Source organism: Rhinopithecus roxellana, chromosome 20 (genome assembly GCF_007565055.1).
Source record: "Rhinopithecus roxellana isolate Shanxi Qingling chromosome 20, ASM756505v1, whole genome shotgun sequence".
Taxonomy (NCBI): domain Eukaryota; kingdom Metazoa; phylum Chordata; class Mammalia; order Primates; family Cercopithecidae; genus Rhinopithecus; species Rhinopithecus roxellana.
In genome coordinates, this window is record NC_044568.1 from 10,153,635 (window position 1) to 10,175,004 (window position 21,370).

At 54.6% G+C, this 21,370-nt stretch overlaps 1 protein-coding gene across 1 annotated transcript; it reads right to left on the reverse strand.

The window, feature by feature from the left end:
- Positions 1 to 350: 350 nt before the first annotated feature.
- Positions 351 to 19,251, reverse strand: STX1B (syntaxin 1B). The gene is made up of 10 exons (XM_010362243.2): positions 19,170 to 19,251; positions 10,101 to 10,175; positions 9,762 to 9,861; positions 9,596 to 9,670; positions 5,856 to 5,929; positions 5,328 to 5,436; positions 5,060 to 5,133; positions 1,421 to 1,558; positions 1,204 to 1,314; positions 351 to 975 (listed from the first exon to the last, which is right to left on the reverse strand). The coding sequence occupies exons 1-10, from the start codon at positions 19,197 to 19,199 to the stop codon at positions 895 to 897; spliced, it is 867 nt and encodes a 288-aa protein (XP_010360545.1). The 5' UTR covers positions 19,200 to 19,251; the 3' UTR covers positions 351 to 894.
- Between the last annotated feature and the right edge of the window lie 2,119 nt (positions 19,252 to 21,370).

Below are 21,370 nucleotides of genomic sequence, written 5' to 3' on the forward strand. Positions count from 1 at the left end.
ACACACCATGTAGGGAGCCCCTAACACACACACATGCACGCACATGCATGCCACACACACACAGTTGCATTCTAGGTAGCAAGGGATACACATTTCTGTGCCCTCCCAAAGCAGGTGGCCAGTACACAGTGTGGAGGGCTCTATCTGAGAAGACCTATCAACACTTCAGGCACATCCTGGACACACACACACACCCTTCCGGGACATGCCGCAGCCCCTGGGGTAATGAAGACATGGGGTGTCTGCCATGGCCTGCATGTACCTGGGCCTCCCTGGATCCTCTGAGAATGTGAGTGTGAGTACACACACACCACCTGCCTGGTTTGTAGCAGACACAAAGGGCTTGGGTATCAGTGGCTTTGTTGCTGTTGCATTAGGTTCAAACACTCAAACACAAAATTCCACGTACACAAATAGTGTGTCCACAGATCTGTGGTCTCACACACACACACACCGTTCACAGAGGACAGAGAGGGGCGTGGTGGGCAGCTGTGTTACACTCGGCTGCAGTCTACACAAAAGCCCCGGTGAAGGGGGAAGCTCAGACCACGCACACACACCCGAGGTGGGGGCAGGGGGATGCTCTGGTGCATCACACACATCACACGCACACACACGCTGGGGTGTCCACACGTCTTGAGCATGTGCCGGCGGCATGCATGTTGGTGTGCATGTGTAATCACGCCTGCTGCGATCTACGTGCGGGGGCAGGGGGGTCCATGGCTAGGTAAGGTCCAGGGACACCAGGGTCTGCCGTGGGGATGGAGGAGGGGTGGGGCTGCCTGGGTCTGTTTTGGGGGTGAGCCTGGAGCAGGGGATGGATTGAAAGGGGTGGTGGGGGTATTGCTCCCGATGTGGTGGGGGAGGGGTCTGGGAGAGAGTAGGGTGGGGGGCCTACAAGCCCAGCGTCCCCCCAATGGATGACGCCAAGACCACCCCCAGCACCACACAGCAAATGATGATCATGATTTTCTTCTGCAGCAGAAAGAGGAGCGAGACAGGGAGACAGTGAGAGAGACCGACACGTGGACAGATGCAGGGACAGACGGGGCAGAGGGTGGCAGGGAGAAGAGGGGAGAGAAAACAGAAACAGGAAGAGGTCAGAGCCAGAGATAAGGCTTCCCACCCGCTGCCAACACTCACCTCAGCCCGGGCTCAGCCTTGGGCTCCCCCGCCTACCCCCAAGCCGCCTGCCCCGCTCACCCTCCGGGCCTTGCTCTGATATTTCACTGCTTTCTTGGTGTCAGACACAGCTCGCTCCACGTAGTCTACAGAATGTTCCACGTTGTACTCAATGCGGTCAATCATCTCTCCCTGCAGACAGAGGAGACATGCACAGGGAGGGATGGGGACTAGGCTGGAAGAGGGGACCTCGGGCCCAGGGAGGTTCCCAGGGTGGCATGGGTGGCAGAGCCGGTACCTGGCTCTCTACAAGCATGGCCATGTCCACAAACATGTCGTGCAGCTCACGGATGCTGGTCTCCAGCTTGATGATCTCATTGTGCCTTGTCTCGATCTCATTCAGCGCCTGCTTCGTCATCTGTGAGTCCATTTTGATCTAGGGCGACGAGGGAGAGAGCTACGATGCCCCTTCACCCCCAAGAGAGCCCCCACCGCAGCGGAGTGGCCAGGGCCAAATCCGATGTCATTTACTAGCTGAAACCTGGCCGGGCGCGGTGGCTCAAGCCTGTAATCCCAGCACTTTGGGAGGCCGAGACGGGTGGATCACGAGGTCAGGAGATCGAGACCATCCTGGCTAACACGGTGAAACCCCGTCTCTACTAAAAAAATACAAAAAAACTAGCCGGGCGATGTGGTGGGCGCCTGTAGTCCCAGTTACTCGGGAGGCTGAGGCAGGAGAATGGCGTAAACCCGGGAGGCGGAGCTTGCAGTGAGCTGAGATCCGGCCACTGCACTCCAGCCCGGGCTACAGAGCGAGACTCCGTCTCAAAAAAAAAAAAAAAAAAGAAACCTTAGGCACATTATTTACCTGCTCTTGGCCTCAGTTTCCCCACCTAGAAAACGTGGATCATAACACTGCCCACCTCACAGTGTGGTTGTGAAGACTGAGTGAGTTAATATGTGCACATCAGCCAGGCATGATGGCTCACGCCTGTAATCCCAGCACTTTGGGAGGCGGGTAGATCACCTGAGGTCAGGAGTTTGAGACCAGCCTGGCCAACATGGCGAAACCTCGTGTCTACTAAAAATATAAAAATTAGCCTGGCATAGTGGTGGGCACCTGTAATCACAGCTACTCGGGAGGCTGAGGCAGCAGAATTGCTTGAACCCGGGAGGCAGAGGTTGCAGTGATCTGAGATCACACCACTGCACTCCAGCCTGGGCAACAAGAGCAAAATTCCATCTCAAAAAAAAAGAGTCAGGGCCGGGCATGGGGGCTTACGCCTGTAATCCCAGCACTTTGGGAGGCCAAGGCAGGTGGATCATGAGGTCAGCAGATCAAGACTATCCTGGCTAATGCGGTGACACCCGTCTCTACTAAAAATACAAAAAATTAGCCAGGTGTGGTGGCGGGCACCTGTAGTCCCAGCAACTTGGGAGGCTGAGGCAGGAGAATGGTGTGAACCTGGGAGGCGGAGCTTGCAGTGAGCCAAGATCGCGTCACTGCACTCCAGCCTAGGTGACACAGCGAGACTCCGTCTCAAAATAATTAAATAAATAAATAAATAAATAAATAAATAAAGAGTAGGGAGAGGCTGTAACCTCAGCACTCTGTGAGGCCAAGGCAGGAGGATCACTCGAGCCCAGGAGTTTGAGGCCAGCCTGGGCAACATAGTGAGACTTTGTCTCTACAAAAAATTAAAAAAAAAAAAGGAAATTAGCTGCACATGGTGGCGCCTGTGGTCCCATCTACTCAGGAGGCTGAGGCAGGAGGACTGCCTGAGCCCAGGAGGTCAAGGCTGCAGTGAGCTGATTGCTTCACCGCACTCCAACATGGGCCAAAGAGTGAAACCATGCCTCAAAAAAAAAAAAAAACAGCCAGTGGGGAAGAGACTCCAACCCACAGTCAGATATGCCTCCTCTCCACAAACACCCAGCCTGAGCCAGGTGACTCACTTCCCAAATTACTCACTGCTCTTACCACATTGAGCCACTCCTCTCCTCTACAGCCTGCCATCGCTCCCCACTACCCAAGGCTCCACACCTTCCCTTCAGCAGTCAAGGCCCAGACTCCCTCTCCCCTCATCTCCTGCTTATCCTATGACCATTCTATAAGCCGAAATCATCCAACGGCTGTTTGGACAGTGTTCAGTCTCCCTGTCTTTTTGTGTGTGTGTGTGTGTGGTTTTTGTTCTTTGTTGAGACAAGTTCTTGCTCTGTCGCCTAGGCTGGAGTGCAGTGGTGCTAACAGCTCACTGCAGCCTTGACCTCCTGTACTCAGGCAATCCTCCCACCTCAGTCTCTCGAGTAGCTGCAACCACAGGCACACGCCACCATGCCTGGCTAATTAAAGCAGGTCGTTTCACCATAGAACTGATTTGCCTACATTAAAAGAAATTGTTTTTTAAATCAAAAACACTTTTTTTTGTAGAGATGGGGTCTCACTTTGTTGCCCAGGCTGGTCTATGGACTCCTGGGCTCAAGCCATCCATCTGTCTTGGCCTCCCAAAATGCTGGGATTACAGGTGTGAGCCACCATACCAGGCTGCTCAATGCATTTTCAACGAAGATCAGTTCTCCAAATAACAATGAGCTGAAAACTTTTAAGACAGTCATAGCTCATCCTTTAAACCTGGTCTAGAACCCTTAACCAGAGTCATTTTGCCACCAGAAACAGAAATGGAGACAGGAGTGGGCAGGCCAGGGCAAAAGTCCACTGAGAGAAACAAGAACTAGGTTCGGGGAAAGCCCATCCTTTTTTTTTTTTTTTTAAGAGACACGGTCTGTGCCCAGGATGGAGTGCAAGATCTCGGCTTACTGCAACCTCCACCTCCACCTCCCAGGTTCAAGTGATCCTCCTGCCTCAGCCCCCAGTACCTGGGATTACAGGCATGCACCACCATGCCCGATTAATTTTTGTATTTTTAGTAGAGACGGAGTTTTGCCATGTTGGTCAGGCTGGTCTCGAACTCCTGACCTCAGGTGATCTACCTGCCTCGGCGTCCCAAAGTGCTGGGATTACAGGCATGAGTCACTGCGCCCAGCCAGCCCATTCTTTCATATGTAAAAGGTCAAGAGCAGCACAGGGGGCAAACCTAAGCAAAACTAAAACTTGCTTTTTAAAAAAAAATCTTCAAAACGTAGGCAAATTAGGCTGGGTTTGGTGGTTCACATCTGTAATCCTAGCACTTTGGGAGGCTCAGGAAGGCAGATTGCTTGAGCCCAGGAGTTTGAGATCAGCCTGGGCAACAGCAGAAGACTCCCCTATCTCTACAAAAAAGGGCTTTTTAGGCCAAGTGGTGGGCGCCTGTAATCCCAGCTACTCGGGAGGCTGGGGCAGGAGAATCGCTTGAACCCAGGAGGCAGAGGTTGCAGTGAGCTGAAATCTCGCCATTGCACTCCAGCCTGGGTGACAAGAGCAAAACTCCATCTTGAACCAAAAAAAAAAAAAAGTTTTTTTAATTAAAAAAAAAATTTCTTTTAATGTAGGCAAATCAGGTCTCTGGTGAAACGACCTGCTTCAGTAGTAGAGTATGTCGTGTATCCTAGGGCTCAAGAGTTCTGACTCTGAAACTAGACCGGATTCAACTCCCGGCCCTCCCCTTCGCTCTGAGATCTTGCCAAGTGATTTCATCTCTCTGGGCCAGTTTTCCTCATCTGTGAAATGGGGTTTCCTCGAAGCGGATGTGTGAGTATTAAATGAGTTGGTGGGTGAATGTGAAGATGGAAAGTGCTTAGAACAGTGCCTGGCACACGAACGACTCCGTCATCTGATGGGGGTGCCTTCCTGCTCCGCTCCCATGGAATTCCCCAGTTCCTGGCTCAGGCTTCCCGCTGCTCATTTTTCCAGGGTGAACTTAGGACCTTAGTTCAACCTGAACTTAGGGAGGGGAGGCAAAATTTTCCAAAAACAGAACCCGCCCCACCCGCGGCTCACGTCATCTGTGAAGATAGCCAGCTTCCCGCTCTCCAGCATGTCTTCCAGTTCTTCGTTGGTGGTGGTCCTTCCAGCTGCGGGAAGAAAGGACTCCCTGCTCAGGGGCTGGGACAGCCTGGCGGCATGAGCTGGGGTGATGGGGCTGCGACCCGGAGCCCACCCTCCCAAGCCGCCTTAGGCCACTGGCCCCCTCCAGAGAGGAAATGCCTGGAAGGGGGCTTGGGCAGCCTCGAGGAGTTTGGGGTCCCGGGGTGGGGGGCACACGCACTGATCTCCAGTTGCCGCTGGATCCGGTCCTTGCAGCGGTCCCGGTACTTGGACTGGGTCGCGTTATATTCGGTCATTACCTCCACGAACTTCCGGGACAGTGTGGAGTGCTACGGTGGAGGTGGGAGGACAGACGGATCAGGGAGGGAATCAGGGAGGGAGTCAGGGAGCAGAGACCGAGGCAGGTAAGGAGGCAGTACGTGCGCGGAATAAGGAGGACGCGCTGAATTAGTTTACGGTCCTTTCTTCAGCCTGGGCCGCGATCCCAAACCCTGACAAGTTCATGGTTCCCTACGCTTCCCGTACCCCCATCTTAGGCCAGCACCAGCTAGAGACACTACTACGGAGCTGGGATACGGCTGGGCCCCTCCCCGGGGCCCCGCCCGTCTCTAGCCTCACCCCCAGAGCCCCGCCCTAGCCCTCCCTGACCACGCCCCCGCCGGTGCTTGGTCCTGGCCCACCCGCCTCTAGCCTGGGCTCCTCCCGAGTCGGGTCCCGGTCCGGCCCCCGCTGGGCTGCTACCTCCTACCTGGGTCTTGCGGATGCGCAGGTCCGCGGAGGAACGGTTCAGCCCCTCCTCCTGTTCAATGCTTTGCTCGATCGCTGCGGGAGAGAGGGCGCAGTGAAGGGTGGGAGCCCCGGGGCACATGGGGCGGGGGTCCGGGGAGTACGAAGGGTCAACACCCCGCGGCAGCGCCAGACCCGGGGAGAAAGGTCATTCCCAGGGCGAGTGCGAGCAGCGGTGCCCCAGGGTGGGGTTAGGAGCCCGCAGATAAACAGACGAAAAGAACAGACGTTTGAGGGGGTTCCGAAGGCCGGCAGGAAGGGATACTGAGGGTCAGAGGGTCACCAGACAGAAGGGAGCTATTTGTTCTAGTGGCAGAACTGGGTCTTGGAAAGTCCCATCAGTGGTAACTCCTGTCCAACCCCATGACGGGGTGCCGGCCCACCCCGCGGGAAGGGGCCGTGTAGGTGGGGTGCTCCCTACTTCCTACAGCCCCTGAACAGGGGGCAAGAACGCAGCCCGCGTTTTTTCTGGTGGAAGGCAGTCACCTCCAGGTGGGTCAGGTTCTAGTGGCCCCTCTTTCCCTGGGGAATTCAAGGGCAAACACATGGATATTCCAAGGGAGAAAGCAGCCCCCTCTCTGCCCTGCAAGGTGATCCCCGATCTGGGAATTCCCACTTCTGAAGGATGTTCTGGAAAAGTGCAGATTAACTGAGATTCCTGCTTCTGGATCACGCACTCCTGACACTATCATTCAGATTTTCTAAAAAAAAAAGGTTGTGGTAAAATCTACCTCGGTGAAATCAGAAAATGCAGCAGGGATGAATCACCGGCCCTCTCAGACCTCACCGGCCTCCAGGCCATTCCTAAGAGCCTCACTCCTCCGTTCTGCTGGCAGTGGGGAAGGTACCGGCCGGATGGCACCCCAAGGATCCCCGGATTGAGTGACAGCTCTGGCCCAGCAACACACGGCCCAGGGATATTGGAATCGGCTGGCCCAGACTGGGACTCTACTGTCAGCCTTGGGGCTGGGGCCAAGTCCAGAGGGAGCCGTCTCTTGCAGGATCTCACTGACTTTTTACAACATTCCTGGGATTTCAGTGATACCAGCTCATGTTTTAGACTAGAAACTCACGTTCCAATAGGTGAAACCACTCACTCAAGGTCACACCCAAAGCATGAGCTCATGCCACCAGCTGGAAGAGGACGAAGAGAATCCTGTCTTCTTTCCTGGAGGTCTGAAAGGTCAACTTCTCTAAACCACGGTCACTTTTCCAGCTTCTTTCTCGGGGTATTCCTGAAGCCCTCACCCACAGAGCCCTCCCCAGGGTCTTACAGAGAGTGTTCAAGGTCAAGGCTTGATGGAAACCACTGAGCCCAGGGGATTTTAAACTGCCGGCAGGAACCTTGTTTCTGAGAAGGAATTTCAGGGGCTGTTGCAGAGAATGAAGAGAGATCAGGCAGGTAGGTGCTCCCAGCTCCAGCTCAGCTAGAACAACCTGACTTTTTTTTTTTTTTTTTGTGACGGAGTCTTGCTCTGTCGCCCGGGCTGGAGTACAGTGGCCGGATCTCAGCTCACTGCAAGCTCCACCTCCCGGGTTCACGACATTCTCCTGCCTCAGCCTCCCGAGTAGCTGAGACTACAGGCGCCCACCACCTCGCCCGGCTACTTTTTTTTTTTTTTTTTTTGTATTTTTTAGTAGAGACGGGGTTTCACTGTGTCAGCCAGGATGGTCTCGATCTCCTGACCTCGTGATCCGCCCATCTTGGCCTCCCAAAGTGCTGGGATTACAGGCTTGAGCCACCGCGCCCAGCCCAACCTGACTTTTATGTTTTATATATTGGGATTCTTTGTATGACTTTGGAAAAAAAAAAAAAAAGATTTTGATGCCTTCCACTCCCCACCCCCAAAACAAGCTAATTTTGAAATTGCTTTCATTTTTCTTACTATACTGATAAGGAAGCTGAGAGTAGGGGACTTGTCCACGGTGAGCTGATGGTGGAGGTTGGACTCTGCCTGCCTGGATTTGCACTTAACATTCTCCCAGATTCAGACAGTTTCCATCCAGCAGACTCTCCTGAGTACAAAGGGCTTATTTTTACAAATCCACACCACAGGCTCACATATGGCCTCCCCTTGAGTCCAGAGGGCATGGAGTTAATACCCTCCTCTCTCTGGACCAAGGTCAGTGCTCTCCGGGCCAGGTAGCTGATACAGTTCCTCTTCCCCAAAGCCTAGCAATGTGCTTCGGACATTGGAGGTACTCAGCATACGTTTTCTGATACGGAATTACTGGGAGCATGCAAAACATCGTGCCGGCAACACTGCTATTTCCCTGGTATGAGCAGACAAGGAGGTTCCCAACCCACGGTGCTTTGGGGGAAGGTGGTTATTACCAGCACCCTAGTCCTTAAATTAGAGTGAATAAATGAACATTTGGCAAGGCCGTCTTGAAAGCTCGCCAGCCCCTGATGTCAGCCACACAAGTCCAATCTGTCCTGAGCCAAGGATACCGATTCAGAGGCATTTGCTGGGCCCACCCACTGGGTGCTCCGTGCCATGCCGGAGTCCTGCTTAGGAGAAATGAGGACTTAATGAAATCGAAACCACTCGGAAGACCACCTTTTTCTAGTGAAACTTCATGCTGGTGGAACCAGCAGGGCTCAGATGCAATTTAGACAAACACTCTCCTCTCCCTTATTTCCTATTATACATCTTTCTCCAAAGAATTGGAGCAAGGGGGAAAGCTGGGGTTTTGTGCTTTCTCACTGTTTAATAATCTGGCTCCTGGAACTTTGTAGAAATTCCTTAGAGAAAGGCCTGCTTTTCTCAATGGATGGCAAAGTTCTTTTTTTTTTTTTTTTTTTTTTTTTTTTTGAGGAGTCTTGCTCTGTCCCCCAGGCTGGAGTGCAGTGGCGCGATCTCGGCTCACTGCAACCTCTGTCTACTGGGTTCAAGTGATTCCCCTGCCTCAGCCTCCCAAGTGGCTGGGATTACAGGCGCCCACCACCATGCCCGGATAATTTTTGTATTTTTAGTAGAGGTGGGGTTTCACCATTTTGGCCACGATTTAGTTAGGATTTCGAACTCCTAACCTCAGGTGAGCCACCCACCTTGGCCTCCCAAAGTGTTGAGATTATAGGCGTGAGCTACCACGCCTCCCCCTCCCCCCCCTTTTTTGAGACAGGGTCTCTGTCTGTAACTCAGGCTGGAGTGCAGCAGCATGATCTCGGCTCACTGCAGCCTCGACACCCTGGGCTTAAGCGATTCTTGTGCCTCAGCCTCTCGACTAGTTGGAACAAGAGGCACGCACTATCATACGCAGCTAATTTTTTTTTTTTTTTTTTTGAAATGGAGTCTCTCTGTCACCTAGACTGGAGTGCAGTGGCGTGATCTTAGCTCCCTGCAACCTCCACCTCCTGGGTTCAAGCAATTCTCTGCCTCAGCCTCCTGAGTAGCTGGGATTACAGGCACCTACCACCGCACCAGGCTAATTTTTGTACTTTTAGTAGAGACGGGGTTTCACCATCTTGGCCAGGCTGGTCTTGAACTCCTGACCTCGTGATTCACCCGCCTCGGCCTCCCAAACTGGCCCAGCTAATTTTCGTATTTTTTGTAGCGACAGAGTTTTGCCATGTTGCCCAGGCTGGTCTTGAACTCCTGGGATCGAGTAATTGGCCTCACCTTGACCTCCCAAAGGCCTGAGCCACCATGCTCTACCCACAGTTCTTTTCCTCCCTGGTTGAGGGGTTGAACTCCTCACCTTTCAATTTGGACCGAACCTTGTTGGCCGTCTTCTTGATGTCTGCAGTGAGGTCCTCCAGCTCCTGTTTGGTTTCTGAGGGGAGGGCGAGGACAAGTGAGATGTCTGGGTGGGAACCCCAGACCCCTTCTCCTCCCACCCCACAGTCACTGGCAGCCACACTCACTCTCATCTGGGTTGGGGGCAGCCAGGATGGCGCTATGCTGTTTTTTCACCTGCTCCACATCTTCTGACAGTTTCTCAATGCAGCCCCGGATCTCTTCCACCTGGAGGAGAAAATCGGCTATACCCAGCCAAGTTGTCAGGCCAAACAACGGGTTCCAGGGGAACCAGCCAGGGTTCAGGGGGAGGACCAGCCCCAGAAGGGCTGATAAAAGGCCGGGGAGAGTGCAGGAGCAGGGAAGTGGGGGACAGGAAAAAGGAAGTTGTTGGTGGCTAGGGGCTGGGTGCTGGGGCTGGGGCTGGGGCTGGGGGCTGGGGCTGGGGGCCTTGGAGGCCCCATTACCTGTTCAAAGAACTCATCCATGAAGTGGTCCCGATCCACGTGGACCACCTCCTCTTCATCATCACTGTCTTTCGCCTGGGGGCAAAGGAAGGCTGAGTCCATGAGCAGGCCCTACCTGGGTCCCCAAGGCTGGCTCCCGGCTCTCCTGCCCTCTCCCTGCCATGCACACACAGGTGCTCCCAGCTCTAGGCTCAGAGAAGGGATCCTGGGAGGGGTCCCAGGCAGGGGAGATGACAAAGGCATCAAAAGTATCTGTCAGCCCAAAGGATTCCTTAGAAGAAATTGGCAAAAGACCCCCTCTCAGGGCAGATGTGGCCTTGGGGGCGCAGAGTCAGCCTTGACCAACCAATAGGGATGATTTCAATATTTCAACAACCAGCTCAATGTCAGGCTCGCAGTAACTGACTCTGGGCTCCGTGAAGGGTCCTGGACTGGAGTCCCAGGAGCCTGGATCTCCCTACTGTCCCTGCTCTCCTGCCCAGATCTCACTTTACTCCTTCTCTTCCTCTCCTGCCCCACCCGACCAGACATGTCCCCTATGCAAGGTCACTTCACTGACAGCGGCAGGCACGAAGTTGAGCAAGCAGTGAGGGTTAGATAAGAGACACAAGCAGCACCCCGACCTCCCTTGTGCCCTGTGCCCCCCTCCTCCCGCCCACTCTCCCTCCCCTCCCAGCCGGCTCTCCCTTGCAGTGGATTCACTTCCTTTCATCCAGCCCCTTCCAACTTCACACCCACCTACTCTTGCTGGCTTGGATTTCCCAGTTGCAACCTGCAGCTGCTCAACCCTCCACCGGCAGGGCTCAGAGACACAAGAGGATTTACCCACCCACAGCACCACTGCCACCGACAGACAGACTCGCAACACAGACAGAAGAGCTGACACCCAAGGCACACAGAATAGGCCCCCCGACACCCACACGGAGATGCACTGATGCTGGCGTTCACCCGCACACAGACTCAGCTGAGCCGCACTGACGTGTGTGGACACTGGCGTTCAGCTGCACCCCCGAGGACATTTGGGAGGGCTCACTGGGCTTGTTCTTCCAGCTTCTCCGAGCCTCATGTCTGCACACACGCTCAGAGCTGGACAGGAGGAAAGGCTGTAGGGGAGGCGCACCGTGCTACACACGCCTGAGTCCTTCTCTGCTTGGGACAGAGGTCTGACAGCAAAATCTGAGCCCATCAAGCTTAATGACATCTGTAGCCCTGATCAGTCCCAATGGAAATGTATACAGAGTTCATCCTGATTTCCAAAAAGAACCCAGCCAGAGCTCAGACAGAATCCAACCCCCAGAGCCTGGGTGAAATCAAGACAGGATCCAAACAGCATCCACCTTGGGGTGTAGTCCGTTGGAATCCAAAAAGAAGAGCTCGCCAGGGTCCCAGTGGAATGCAGACAGGGCCTAACAGAAACCAGACAGGCTCGGACTGAACTAGCCGAGGCTCACACAGATCCCAGACAGATCCCAGACAGCTCAGATTGAACCTAGACAGGGCCAGATAGGACCTAGGTGCAGTCCACACAGCCAAAACTCAGGATCACCAGCGCCCCACAGCCCCAGGAAAAGCCAGCACAGCCCGGTGGGCCTCCAGCTCCATGCTCCTGAAGCCACCCCAGCCTTCCTGCTAAGCCCGGCCCAAATGAAACTCCAGGGAGTCTTCACACAGACTCTGGGCCCACACTGTGTCGGAAAATGTGTTCAGCACTTGTGTTGAATTTCCAGACAATCCCAGATATCTGCCTGGAAAGGGGGTTTCCTCCATCTTGGCTCACAGCTGCCCCCAGAAAGTGGGGTGGCACAGGTGGCATAAGTTGGGGACCCCGAGAGGCTCTGGGATGCTGGGCTCACCTCTGAGGACCCATCGGCCTACCACGATGCTCTTCACTTTCTCTGTCCTCAAAACCCAGCTGTGCTACAAGGCCTTCTTCCCCTAGAGCCAAAAGCCTTCCTCTGCCCTTTCCCTCCCTTCAGCCACTCACTCAGCCACCAGCCTCATGCAGGTCATGCGGCCTCTCCCTGGCCCGGGAGCCTGAGGCCTTTCCCGTTCTATGTCTCTCTCCCTTCCCCATGCTAACGTTAGGAAGTCCTTCCTAAAATCTAATTTCAATCTCTCCTGTTGTTCTTGGAGCCACCTCCCTTAGGTTCATCTCTGGAGCACCCTGGGCTACCTATTTGTCCTCAAGAGAGGAAGAAAGATAGAAGGCCCAAGTGTGGTTTATTTGGTATAATAAATACAAAGAGAGCTGGGAGCTAATAATCCTCTACCATTTACAAACACTTTTACATCCATAATCCATTTTGATCCTCAGCACCACCAGCCCTGCGAGAAAAGCTGCGCAAACATCATCGTCCCCATTTCACAGATGAGGGAACAGGAAGCCAGAGGGGAAAAAGGAGAGTGACTTGCCCAAGGGCACCCAGGCCATATAGGGCCGGAAAACCATGGGCATCCAGGCCCGCAAAGACCCCTGTTAGGCTTCAGACTGGGCTACCTCCCCCGCTGACTTTCCGCTCCCAGTTACTTTCCCTCTCAGGTGAGCGCCTGCTAAATCCCAATCTGGGGAAGGCTCTGTGTCCAGACAACCTAGCAAAATATGATCACTTGATGGTATTTTTTGCATAAGTCTTACATTCTTGTTATCTCATTTAATCTTCATTAGAACTCTGTAAGGACCATTGGCCAACATAATTAAAATTATGCAAATATTTAGATGGTGTTTTACAATGTGCTGGGCATTGTTCTATGTGCTCCACATATATCTATCCATTTCAGTCTTACAACAGCCCCCTCGGAGGTATTATTATTATTATTATTTTTGAGACAGAGTCTCGCTCTGTCGCCCAGGCTGGAGTACAGTGGCGCAATCTCGGCTCACTGCAAGCTCCGCCTCCCGGGTTCACGCCATTCTCCTGCCTCTGCCTCCCGAGTAGCTGGGATTACAAGCACCTGCCACCATGCCCGGCTAATTTTTTGTATTTTTAGTAGAGACGGGGTTTCAACGTGTTGGCCAGGTTGGTCTTGATCTCCTGACCTTGTGATCTGCCCGCCTCAGCCTCCCAAAGTGTTGGGATTACAGGTGTGAGCTACCGTGCCTGGCCCCTAGGAAGTATTATTATAGCCCCCGTTTATAGATGGGGAAACTGAGGCATAGAGCTAAATAACTCAGGCCAGTTGTAGTGGCTCACACCTGTAACCCTAGTACTTTGGGAGGCTTTGGTGGGAGGATTGCTTGAACCCAGGAGTTCAAGACCAGCCTGGGCAACATAGCAAGACCATGTCTCCACAAAAAATACAAAAATTAGCTGGGCATGGTGGTGGGCACCTGTAGTCCCAGCTACTTGGGAGGCTGAAGTAGGAGGATCCCTGGAGCTTAGGAGGTTGAGAGACTGCAGTGAGCCATGATTGTGCCACTACCACTGCACTCTAGCCTGGGTGATAGAGTGAGACCCCATCTCTGGGAAAAAAAAAAAAAAGGAACTTGCCCCAGGTCAGTTGTTAGAAGACCATTTGGCTCTACCCCGAGCCTCAGTCTCTGCATTTGCTGAATGGTAACAATGCCTACCCTGGCCGATCCCATGTTACAGACAAGGAAACAGGCTCAGAGAGTTTGCTTGACCTGCCTAAGGCTTCACAACAAATGAGGCCAGAGGTAGGACCTGAACCCAGGACTGTCTGGCACTAAATGTCAGGCTCTCTCCCTTCTGTCCTGCTGACAGATGGCAGTCCCTCCTGGTCACAAAGAGCCCACTCTGCTATGTCCTCAGGATTGCTGAATTCCTGCGGCCAGGACGGAAAAGCAGTAGGAGGGCCCAGGGCTGCAGGAAGAGCTTGGACAGGAGGCCAGGCCTCCCAGCCTCTGTCTGTCTTGCTGTGTGACCCCAGGCAAACCTCGACTCCTCCCTGGGCCCCAGTTTCCTCATCGCTGAAATGAGCAGGCTGGTGCAAGTGCCTACCCTGCTTTGAGGGGCCCTCCCTGCTCTGAGTGATGCATATTTAGTAATGAGCACAGCATCCATTTCTGGAAGAACTTAGGCCAGCCAAAAAGAAAGCAGGCTGTGGGCAAACCAGACTACCTAGAAAAAGATGATCAAATGTTCCCCAGTCTACTTTATGGTGGCCTCAGGTTACAGGTGAATGATTCAAGCCTCAGTTTCCTCATGTGCAAATCGAGGAGGATAACAGTTCACATACATGTAACACATATATGCTGATTACCATGAGTTGGGTGCTATTACAAGTGCTTTGCATTTCTTTTTTTCTTTTTTTTTTTTGGAGAGATGGGGTCTTACTATATTGCCCAGGCTGGTCTCAAACTCCTGGGCTCAAGAGTTCCTCCCTCCTTGGCCTCCCAAAGCTCTGGGACGACAGGTGTGAGCCACTGCACCCAGACTGCATTTCTTGTTTAATTCTCACGACCACTCCATGAGGTCATATTCTTACTCTCATTGGACAGATGAGGAGGTGGAGGTGCAGAGAGATTGGGTAACTTGCCGAAGATCACACAGCTGATGGGATGACTCAAACCCAGGCACTCTGCTCTATAGCACACGGCTCCTTGAGCACTTGAGGGGGATTGAATGAGAGAGTGCAGTGCCCCTGAGCCCCTTCCAGAAGCACCTGGGAACTATGCATATCAGATCCAAGCCTCCAGCTGTAGCCTGAGCCTCCTCAGGGACCCCCTAAGTCCAGGTCTTCCACGCCGGAGCCACCACGGGCCTCGTGTGTATGTCGATGTGGAGCGACAGCAAGGACAGATACAGAAACGTAAGGAGGAGAGTGACAGTGAGAGCCAGCAAGTCAGTGACCAGAGAGACAGATGGTGAGATGGTGACAAAAACACAGAGGCGGCAAGAGACTGGAATTGGGTGACAGAAAAGTCAGAGGGAGAGAGTGTGCATGCGTGTGAGTGTGTGTGTGTAAACACACACGTGCCCCGGCTCTGACACACACGGGCTCCCCATGCTCCTCATGGGTGCAAGCATCATCGTTTGATCGGAGGCAGCAGCCTTCCCCCACCCTCTGCCTCAGTCCATCTGTCTCCCTGGCTGGGGCCTCTCCTTGCTTCCTCCCCCATGCAGCCTGGCCCTCTCAACCCGACCTCTCCTCCATCTTTCCTGCCTTACCCCCTTCCTCATCCTCCCTCTGCCTCATGGGGTCATTCATTCATCTAACAGATGCGTTGGATTTGTGCCAGGTGCTCTTCTGGGTGCTGCTGGCGATGAAGAAGACAGGTGCTGCTGGTGGTGAAGAAGACATGCGAGAAGGGCCTGCCTCCAGGGAGCTGGCATTCCAGTGGGGGAGGCAGACAATGGGAGGTGAACAAGACCATTTCAGATTGTGCTGAATAGCAGAAGGGAGATAAGCAGAAAGATGGGATTGAGAGACACGGGGATTGGGGGGATTGTGGAAAGATTTCTACAGGACAGTCAGCAGGGCTTTTCAGGGGAGGTGACATCTGAGCTGGGCCCTGTAGGAGCCAACTTTGCCACAAAGATGGGGAAACAGAATTCAGGGCAGAGGGAACAGCATGCACGAAGGTCCTCGGACAGGGGTAAACTTGTGTGTTTGGACGGCAGAAAGAAGCCCAGTGCCGGCCCAGCATGGTGGTTCATGCCTGGAATCCCAGCACTTTGGGAGGGGGAGGCGGGAGGATCATTTGAGGCCAGGAGTTCAAGACCAGTCTAGTCAACATAGACTCCATCTCTACAAAAGTAAAAAGATAGCCAGGCATGGTAGTGCGCATCTGTAATCCCAGCTACTCGAGAGGCTGAGGCAGGAGGATCCCTGGAGACCAGGAGGTCGAGGCTGCAGTGAGCTGTGCTTGTGCTGCTGTACTCCAGCCTGGGCAACAGAGGAAGACCATGCCTTTAAAAACATTTTTTAAAATATAAATAAAGGCAGCCCAGAGCAGCTGAAGGATATGGAACCATCACCCAGGGTTCGTGGTCTCCGCCCCCTGTGATTTCAGGGCTGCGTTTCTAAAGCACCTACTATGCCTGCCTCATACCTGAGGGCCTTCAGGGCTCGGGACGGTCCCTCAGCAGGCTTCATCCTGTCCAGCCTCAGATTCAGGCTCCTGTACTGCAGCCCTGCCTTCTTCCTAGGTTGTCTCCCCACTTCTCCCGCTCGACTCCACAGCTGCCTCTCAGACCTCAGCCCTCCCTGTGCCTCTCCTGTCTTCTCCCATAACCCACCTTCCTCTCCACCTCACTTGCTCTGCTCTTTCCTCTTGAGCCCCCCTCTGCCCTCACTCTTTGGACCCTGGGACACCTATTTAGCTGATTAACTCCTCATCTCAGCCTCCACATCCAGCCTAGCACCAACCAAGGTTGCCTGGTAAACTGGACGCAGAAAACCCTGGTTCAAGCCCACCTCGACCATTAAGAGTTATCTGACCTTGGACAAGTCAGGTTTTTTTTCCCCCTCTGGCCCTCAATGTACTCCAAAATAAAATAGGGGTCATGTCCTGCCCATCGCAGGGAGCTAGTGTGATGTTGAAGAGAAATAAACCATCTGCTGGGTAACAGACACACAGCACTGTTGGGCTCCAGGCCCCCTCCTAGGCACTTGATGCATATTAACTACTTTCAATCCTCAGGATAACCCTGTGAAACAGGTACTCTTACTTCTCCCAATTCATACATGAAGAAATTGAGGACCAGAGAGGTTAAGCAACTTGCCCAAGGTCACACAGGAAGTAGCAAAATTAGAATTTGAACCCAGTCTGGCTCCCGAAACCACTGTGTGACAAACGGACTTGAGAACCTCTTGGGAATGCCAAGGTACTGTTGGAAAGACAATCAGTCCCCTGGGCTAATGTCCCCTCCCACCACCGCCCCTGCCTCATCCCTCCCAGTATCTCAGAGACCCCATTTCCAGGTCTCCCACACCCTGCCCAGTGTCTCCGGCATCCCAACCTCCTCACTCTCAACTGTAGCAGGGAGACCCTTACACTACCCGAATCTGTCAGCTTTTCCCACCCCGCCCGCCCCCTCTTGAATCTCCAGTTTCCCTGAGCTGTGACTAATACCAAAGCCACCACCTCCACTCAGCCCCTTCACCCTTCCACACCACCTCTGGCAGCCACAGCCAGCAGGATTCCTTACCTCTGAGCAGGGGCCCCTGACTCATTCATGAGGCCTCCCCCTTACCCCGCTTAGCTTTTTCCCTCCCTCTTTCTTGAATTATACCCACTTCCATTTCCCTGGGTTTTGGAGTCATGGAATAGTCCTGGTAGCTGGTAAGCTGGGTTCAAGTCCGGATCCCTCACCTGCTAGCTGTGTGACCTTTGGCAAGTTATTCAACCACACTGGGCCTCAGTTTTCCCAACTCTAAAATGAAAGAGCCTCTCTGTCCACTTGCCAGGAGGTCGGTGGGGCGCTAATGAGATCACAGATGAAAGCCTTCTCTGCAAACTGCACCATGAGGAGGGGAACTGATAGCACCGATGCTGAAGCCGGCCTGCCTGGATCTGAATTCTGCCTTTACCAGCTGTGTGACTTTGGTCTAATTACTTAACCTCTCTGAGCTCAGTGTCCTTATCTATAAAATGAGATAGCATATATCTATATATCTAAAAAGATATTTATATATCTATGAAATGAGATAACCAGTCTCATAGGATTGCTGTGAGGATCAAAATGAGTGAATGTGCATAAAACACTTCAAACAATGTTTATTATTACTGTCATTTTCCTCATGCCGGAGTGTGTATTCAGTAAAAATGTAATAAAGAGACCTTCAAAATTCCCTCCCTCAGCCACCAGCTCCTCCTTGCTTCCCACTTGGCAACCTGTCTGTCCCCAGAGACAGTGGTCACTTGCCTCCAAACACCTTCTCTTCTGTCTGTAACCTGGGTCCCCACCCCGAAATCCAGGGGACAGCTCTTCACCCCCAGTGCTGAAACTTCTGTTTCAAAGGCCAGAAAAGCAGACACCTGTGTCAACCTGGCAGATGGGAAACCCAGATTGTAGTCTGCCCCCCACCCACTTGCTTGGTGACCTTGGGCAAGTCCCTTCCCATGCCTGAATCTCAGTTTCCTCAACTGTCAAATGGGGTAATAACCCCTGGGTTAACAACCCACCAGTTCTCTGTAAAGGCTCAGTGCCTTGGGCAGCTTAGCCCGGCCGGTACCCTTATTAACATAACACCAGCAGCTCAGCACAGCGGGGACTGTCAGCGCTGCCTCCTCTGGCCCCAGGTCATTTCTCCAAATGCCCAGCGGTTCTCCCTGCCCCGGAAACCATCCTCATCCAGCCTCACTCCCCAGTTCCTCCAGACAGCAGCCTCCACTGCAGTCCTTACCCTGTCCCCACAAAACCAGGGACTGCCTGGCCAGACTCCTGGAGTCGGGCCTCTTCGGGCCTGCAGACCTGGGGCCTGCATCAGCCCTTGACTGCCTGGGGTGCCCCAGTTCCCCCTAGCAGAGCGCGGCCCGTGTTCCATGGCCCTGTCCTCCGCATCCCCATCTCCCGCCTCTGGGTCACCCCATCTCAGGCCCTGACTCTCTCCAGAGGCCACCTCTTCCCTCCCTGTCTCAGAGAGATTCCCCCTCCCTACGGGGAGTGACACGCGTGTGTGCACACACACACACTTCATTCACTGCCAGGTACTGGCATCTCAGGCCCAACCTGTGTCCTTCCCTGTAGCATCCCCTGAATCTGGGTCCTACTAGACTCTCAGCCTGGCCCAGTCACCGCCCCCATGCTTCTCTTTGGCAAACCTGCCCAGGGGATGACAGTCCCCTCTGGTCTCTCCTGACATCCACTCTCTCCCATCCCCAGACCAGACCCCGGGGCCCTCCTGGGAATGCGGGGTGTTCGAGGCCCCTGAGACCCTTCCTGCCCCCTTGTGTCTTAATGGCCTCCAACCCCTTCCAGCCACTGTCCCCAAAATGCAGGTTCACTGGAGAGACATCAGGCGCCTGAAGATATTGGGGTGCCCCGGCTATCAACCTCCGATCTCAGCCTTCGCCCCCACGTTCCAGCACCTCCCCCACTCCATCCCCACGCGCTCCCCAATACTGGGGTCCCGCCCCCCCATTTTCCCCACCCCCAAGCTCACACTCCGCAGCTCCTGAGTCCGATCCTTCATCCTGCGACGGCTCCTCCTCCTCCTCCTCGTCCTCCTGCCTCTGTTGCTGCTCCCGGTCTCCCGCCTCGGTGCCGGAGGCCGGGGTCTGGGGGCGCTGGGGGGGCGCCGCGGCCGCTGCGGGGGGCCTGCGGGCGGGGGCGGGGGCGGGGCCGGGGGCGGCTGGCCGAGGGCCGGGCAGGGGCAGGGACCTGGGCCGGGCTCGGCTCTGCCGGGCTGCGGTGGCGATGCGGCTGCGGCACAGGGTAGGATGGAGGGATGCGGGAGCTGAGCGCGGGGGAGGGGGGCGGAGGGAGGTGAGGAGGAAGCGAGGGCGGGGGGAACGGGAGCGCGCAGGGAGCAGGGGGCATGCGCAGCGCCCGGGCCGGGGGCGCCTGGGGGTTGTAGTCACGGGCTTGGGGGACACCCGAGGAGGGGGCGGGAGAGGCCTGGAGGCGGGTGGGGGTGGGCAGAGCCCGAGGAGCAGGGAGAGATGCGGAGAGCCAAGAGGAGATGCTAGGGTGGCCCGGGGGGGGTGGGTGGCCCGGTGGAAAGAGGGGGTGAGGGAATGAATTCAGGGAATAACCTGGGAGCCAGGATGTGGATCCCTTTCCAGTAGACACAGATAGCGGCTGTGTTTTGTATCTGGTGTCTGCGTGAGGCTGCGCGCGACCACCTCTGGGTGCGAGCCAGTGTGTGCTCCTGCAGGAGGCTCTTTAGACACTAGAAATAGAAAGACTGACCCTCTGTGTGGTTTTTACGATGCAGGGAACCAGCCAGGTGCTTGCCGAGAAGGACACGGGGCTTGTGTTGCACAGCCTGGGCCTCTCCCGCTGCAGTGGGTCTTGGAGCTCTGCTTGTCTGCCTCCGGGAACAGGGTGCTCACTACCTCCCAGGACCTCCTGGCCCATCTGCAGATGGCTCTGACTGTGGAACATGAAATTTGTCCTTAGTGGGAGGGGAAATCAGGGGCCCCCGAGGGTCTGAGTGACCTCCTCTTCTGATGCCCACCTTTCCTCTCCCCATCCTTACACCACACCAACTCCTCCCACTCCCTGCAATGGGGCGCCGGCCCCCAGTGGGACAGGTCTTGACTCTCAATCGATCCTTCTGCCTCAGCCTCCCAAAGTGCTGGGATTACAGGCCTGGGCCACCGCACCCGGCATTCTCTTGCCAAGTACCCAGTGACCTCCTTGGTGCCAAATTCGTGTCTGATAAACCCTCATCCCACACTGCCAGTCGGGCCTTACCATCCCCAACCTCTCAGCAGCATGTGACTCTGATGAGCCCCTCTTCCTGAAACCCTCCCTTCTGTGGTGCTCTGCCCACCCCCCACCCCCCCCGCCCCCCCTCACCCCCCCACCCCCCCCACCCCTCAACCTGACCTGTGAGTGTTGTCTCCAGCCTTCTTCCAGGTCCTTCCCTTTTCCCACAGCCCCTCAACCTCAGGGTTCCCTGGGCTCCGTCCATTCTCTTCTCTTTTTTTAAAATTTTTTTATTTTTATTTTATTTTTTGAGTTAGTGTCTCACTCTGTCGCCCAGGCTACAGTACGGTGGTGCAATCTCAGCTCACTGCAGCCTCAACCTCCCAGGCTCAAGTGATCCTCCCCGCTCAGCCTCCTGAGTAGCTGGGACTACAGGCACACGCCACCACGCCTGGCTAATTTTATTTTTTGTAGAGACGGGGTCTCACTATGTTGTCCAGGCTGGTCTTGAACTCCTGGGGTCAAGTGATCATCCTGCCTCAGCCTCCCAAAGTGCTGAGATTATAGGCCTGGGCCACCACGCCTAGCATTCTCTTCCCTCTACCTGCACTTTTCTGCACCTCTGTGTCTGCAGTGCCCACATCTGTACCTGCGAGCCAGATCCTCCCCCTGTAAGATAGCCCCTACTATGTGCCTAAGCTCTGAGCCGGGCACCAAGAAGACAGACTGAAGATGCCACCAGAGCCATGAGTAGACCATGACTATAGTGGGCATGGCTAGCGCTGACGTGGGGACCTCAAGGAGGTGGCTGTATCCTCCCCAAAGTGCTCCCTCCTGTGCTCTCCCTCAGAGATGGCATCATCTCCATCCACCCAGCCACTCAAAAAGCACAGAAAGCTGTCCTTGTCTCCCCATCATTATAATGCCACCACATTATGGGCATCCACCGTGTTGCATTCACTATGCTGGTGGCTCCCAGAAACCTCCCAA

Coding starts and splice junctions, on each gene's coding strand:
- STX1B (XM_010362243.2), bottom strand. CDS start 19,199: ATGAAGGATCGGACTCAGGAGCTGCGGAGT. Junction 9,671..9,761: donor TGCCCCCAACCCAGATGAGA/GTGAGTGTGGCT, acceptor CCCTCCCCTCAG/AAACCAAACAGGAGCTGGAG. Junction 1,315..1,420: donor CCATGCTTGTAGAGAGCCAG/GTACCGGCTCTG, acceptor CTCTGTCTGCAG/GGAGAGATGATTGACCGCAT.